Here is a 4778-nt window from a genome sequence, read left to right as displayed (position 1 = left end):
TCATAATTATTGGGGGGAAAGTTGAGATTAAAAAAAGTAGGGAATTATTATTATTATTCAAAATTATGAGATAATTAATTGCAATTCTAAGGAGAATTTCAAATCATGAGATTATAACCTGAAATTATGAGGGAAAAAATAATAATTATAAGATAAAAGTCATAATTTTAGGCGGAAAAGTTGAAATAGTGACATGAAAAATCATAATTATAGGATATATATTCAAGATTTTGAGATAAGTCAGAATTATGAAGAGAATTTAAAATCATGAGATTATAAAATATAAAAATCTATGTATATGAAGAAAAATAAGTCAAGAAAACGTAAAAATGTCGCCCCCTGGTGGCCTTGAGAAGAAGGTTTCACTTTGCTCACCATCGAAGCCCTTCGGCGACGTGTCTCGTCCGTGATGGCTCTTAGCGCTCAGGCCTCTCTTGCCGTAGCCTGTGGCGGCAGCTGCGGCGGCGGCGGCGGCAGCGGCGGCGGCGGCGGCAGCTGCGTGTTGGCCGTCGTAGCCGCTGTAGTCGTAGCTGGTCTTGGAATATTTCTCCAGCTCTTTGGCGAGATTAGAGCGCGGCGTCGTCGTCGGAACGTTGTTCTTGTAGCCGTACTGAGGAATCTCAAGCTGTTTGACGAAGCACATCGGCCTGGAACACAAACAGCCACGTAGCATTGTTAGCATCAAAGGCTAAATGTGTTTGGTTACTTTTGTTTAAAGTAACATCAAAGGACATCAAAGGACATCAAAGGAAACACTGTGTGTGTGTGTGTGTGTGTGTGTGTGTGTGTGTGTGTGTGTGTGTGTGTGTGTGTACCTGAGGACGCGGTCAGACGTCTGGTTAGATTTACTGACGCTGTCACTCAAGTGACTTTTCTCATGGACCTTTGCCATCTTCTCTGCAGCAGCTATAGGACAACCAGAGAGACTGAGGAGGAGAGAGGAGGTGAGGAGAGGAGGTGAGGAGGTGAGAGGAGGAGAGGAGGTGAGGAGAGAGGAGAGAGGAGAGAGGAGGAGAGGAGAGGAGAGGAGGTGAGGAGAGAGGAGAGAGGAGGAGAGGAGGTGAGGAGAGAGGAGGAGAGGTGAGGAGAGAGGAGAGAGGAGAGAAGGAGAGAGGAGGTGAGGAGGTGAGGAGAGAGGAGAGAGGAGGAGAGGAGAGGAGGTGAGGAGAGGAGGTGAGGAGAGAGGAGAGAGGAGAGAGGAGGAGAGGAGAGGAGGTGAGGAGAGGAGAGAGGAGGAGAGGAGGAGGTGAGGAGGTGAGGAGAGAGGAGAGAGGAGAGAGGAGAGAGGAGAGAGGAGGTGAGGAGGTGAGGAGAGAGGAGAGAGGAGGAGAGGAGGTGAGGAGGTGAGGAGAGAGGAGAGAGGAGGAGAGGAGGTGAGGAGAGAGGAGAGAGGAGGTGAGGAGGTGAGGGGAGAGAGGTGAGAGATGAGGTGAGGTGAGGAGGTGAGAGGAGGTGAGGAGAGAGAGGTGAGAGAGGAGGTGAGGTGAGGAGGTGAGAGGAGGTGAGGAGAGAGGAGGTGAGGAGGAGAGAGGAGGAGACAGAGGAGGTGAGGAGAGAGGAGGAGAGGTGAGGAGAGAGGAGGTGAAAGAGAAGGAGAGAGGTGAGAGAGGAGGTGAGGTGAGGAGGTGAGAGGAGGTGAGGAGAGAAAAGAGGAGGAGAGGAGGAGGTGAGGAGGTGAGGAGGTGAGGAGAGAGGAGGTGAAAGAGAAGGAGAGGAGGTGAGGAGAGAGAGGTGAGAGAGGAGGTGAGGTGAGGAGAGAGGAGGTGAGGAGGTGAGGAGAGAGGAGAGAGGAGGAGAGGAGGTGAGGAGGTGAGGAGAGAGGAGAGAGGAGGAGAGGAGGTGAGGAGGTGAGGAGAGAGGAGGAGAGGAGGTGAGGAGGTGAGGAGAGAGGAGAGAGGAGGTGAGGAGGTGAGGGGAGAGAGGTGAGAGAGGAGGTGAGGTGAGGAGGTGAGAGGAGGTGAGGAGAGAGGAGGTGAGGAGGAGAGAGGAGGAGACAGAGGAGGTGAGGAGAGAGGAGGAGAGGAGAGAGGAGGAGAGAGAGGAGGTGAGGAGAGAGGAGGTGAAAGAGAAGGAGAGAAGGTGAGGAGAGAGAGGTGAGAGAGGAGGTGAGAGGAGGTGAGGAGAGAGGAGGTGAGGAGGAGAGAGGAGGAGACAGAGGAGGTGAGGAGAGAGGAGGAGAGGAGAGAGGAGGAGAGAGAGGAGGTGAGGAGAGGAGGAGAGGAGGAGAGAGGAGGAGAGAGAGGAGGTGAGGAGAGAGGAGGAGAGGAGAGAGGAGGAGAGGAGAGAGGAGGAGAGAGAGGAGGTGAGGAGAGAGGAGGAGAGGTGAGGAGAGAGGAGGTGAAAGAGAAGGAGAGAAGGTGAGGAGAGAGAGGTGAGAGAGGAGGTGAGGTGAGGAGGTGAGAGGAGGAGACAGAGGAGGTGAGGAGAGAGGAGGAGAGGAGGAGAGAGAGGAGGTGAGGAGAGGAGGAGAGAGGAGGAGAGAGAGGAGGTGAGAGGAGGAGAGAGGAGGTGAGGAGGTGAAAGAGAAGGAGAGGAGGTGAGAGAGGAGGTGAGAGGAGGTGAGGAGAGAGGAGGTGAGGAGGAGAGAGGAGGAGACAGAGGAGGTGAGGAGAGAGGAGGAGAGGAGAGAGGAGGAGAGAGAGGAGGTGAGGAGAGAGGAGGAGAGGTGAGGAGAGAGGAGGTGAAAGAGAAGGAGAGAAGGTGAGGAGAGAGAGGTGAGAGAGGAGGTGAGAGGAGGTGAGGAGAGAGGAGGTGAGGAGGAGAGAGGAGGAGACAGAGGAGGTGAGGAGAGAGGAGGAGAGGAGAGAGGAGGAGAGAGAGGAGGTGAGGAGAGGAGGAGAGGAGGAGAGAGGAGGAGAGAGAGGAGGTGAGGAGAGAGGAGGAGAGGAGAGAGGAGGAGAGAGAGGAGGTGAGGAGAGAGGAGGGGAGGAGAGAGGAGGAGAGAGAGGAGGTGAGGAGAGAGGAGGAGAGGTGAGGAGAGAGGAGGTGAAAGAGAAGGAGAGAAGGTGAGGAGAGAGAGGTGAGAGAGGAGGTGAGGTGAGGAGGTGAGAGGAGGAGACAGAGGAGGTGAGGAGAGAGGAGGAGAGGAGAGAGGAGGAGAGAGAGGAGGTGAGGAGAGGAGGAGAGAGGAGGAGAGAGGAGGTGAGAGGAGGAGAGAGGAGGTGAGGAGGTGAAAGAGAAGGAGAGGAGGTGAGAGAGGAGGTGAGAGGAGGTGAGGAGAGGAGGAGAGAGGAGGAGAGAGAGGAGGTGAGGAGAGAGGAGGAGAGGAGAGAGGAGGAGAGAGAGGAGGTGAGGAGAGAGGAGGAGAGGAGAGAGGAGGAGAGAGGAGGTGAGGAGAGAGGAGGAGAGGAGAGAGGAGGAGAGAGAGGAGGTGAGGAGAGAGGAGGAGAGGAGAGAGGAGGAGAGAGAGGAGGTGAGGAGAGAGGAGGAGAGGTGAGGAGAGAGGAGGTGAAAGAGAAGGAGAGAAGGTGAGGAGAGAGGTGAGAGAGGTGGTGAGGTGAGGAGGTGAGAGGAGACAGAGGAGGTGAGGAGAGAGGAGGAGAGGAGAGAGGAGGAGAGAGAGGAGGTGAGGAGAGGAGGAGAGAGGAGGAGAGAGAGGAGGTGAGAGGAGGAGAGAGGAGGTGAGGAGGTGAAAGAGAAGGAGAGGAGGTGAGAGAGGAGGTGAGAGGAGGTGAGGAGAGGAGGAGAGAGGAGGAGAGGAGACAACACACAGCTTGGTTACAGAAGCTTGTTCTTAGTGTTAAACGGAAGTTTGTAAACCACTCACTCTCACACACCAAAGTCAATCACTCTCACACACCAAAGGCCTCCATCACTAACTTACAATGGCTGATTTTAGTGAATTCAGCTTTTACAATATTTACTTTAGACTTAACTCAGTGACACAAAGTGACCACACGAGGCAGCAGAGGAAGAGCACAGGACTTTGGTGTGGAAGAGTGAGTGAGTTTACAGCTCCGTATTTTTCAAGTGAGGATAAATTGAGCTTCAGGGCTGCTGGCATCAAACATCTGTGCGTGTGTGTGTGTGTGTGTGTGTGTGTGTGTGTGTGTGTGTGTGTGTGTGTGTGTGTGTGTGTGTGTGTGTGTGTGTGTGTGTGTGTGTGTGTGTGTGTGTGTGTGGGAAGTGTGTGTGTGTGTGTGGGAAGTGTGTGTGTGTTCATGAGTCACTGATCTGGTGTGAATTCAGGGTGAAAAACTTCCTCTTCCTCCGCAGCCTTTTCTGTCTCCCCCAACAATTCTTAATTACTTCATGAACACACACACACACACACATCTTACTGTATGTGTGTGTGTGTGTGTGGGAAGTGTGCAGAGCATCATCTCTGCTGCTGCTGCTGCCGTGGAGGTTGTTACCATGGCGACTGGCAGACATGAAAGCAGCGAGAGCTGGTGGCTAACACGAGCTAACGCTAGCTAGCTGCTGCTTTGTTTCCTCTCCCAGTGGAGCTGTGCTACATAACACACCCCGCAGCCACTGTGTGTGTGTGTGTGTGCGTGTGTGTGTGTGTGTGTGCGTGCGTGTGTGTGTGTGTGTGTGTGTGTGTGCGTGCGTGCGTGTGTGTGTGTGTGTGTGCTTCACCGAATGCCAGCGCACGTGTGCTGCTGTCTCTGAGCTAATTTGTAAGTGTCTGCCTCTGTCTGTGTGTGTGTGTGTGTGTGTGTGTGTGTGTGTGTGTGTGTGTGTGTGTTCTTGTACTTGCGGCATACTGAGGACCAGTAAGGGGTTTTTAACCAACAAAGTGAGGACATTTTTACAAAGTGGGGACATTTTGTCCG

The 4778-nt window shown here is 53.3% G+C and overlaps 1 protein-coding gene across 1 annotated transcript in view; it reads right to left on the bottom strand.

Annotated features, from left to right (window-relative positions):
* The window catches only part of myt1la (myelin transcription factor 1-like, a), a gene marked incomplete at both ends in the record, with an annotated part of 43958 nt that overhangs the window by 17987 nt on the left and 21193 nt on the right, over positions 1-4778 (bottom strand). The window contains 2 exons of the mRNA XM_083898870.1: positions 376-647; positions 816-926. Of these exons, the coding sequence (XP_083754996.1) occupies positions 376-647; positions 816-926 (383 nt within the window). The remainder of the gene's footprint in view (positions 1-375; positions 648-815; positions 927-4778) is intronic.

Source organism: Microchirus variegatus (assembly GCF_963457635.1).
Source record: "Microchirus variegatus genome assembly, chromosome: 12".
In the NCBI taxonomy this organism is placed as follows: domain Eukaryota; kingdom Metazoa; phylum Chordata; class Actinopteri; order Pleuronectiformes; family Soleidae; genus Microchirus; species Microchirus variegatus.
This window is presented reverse-complemented; position numbering and strand designations above follow the sequence as displayed.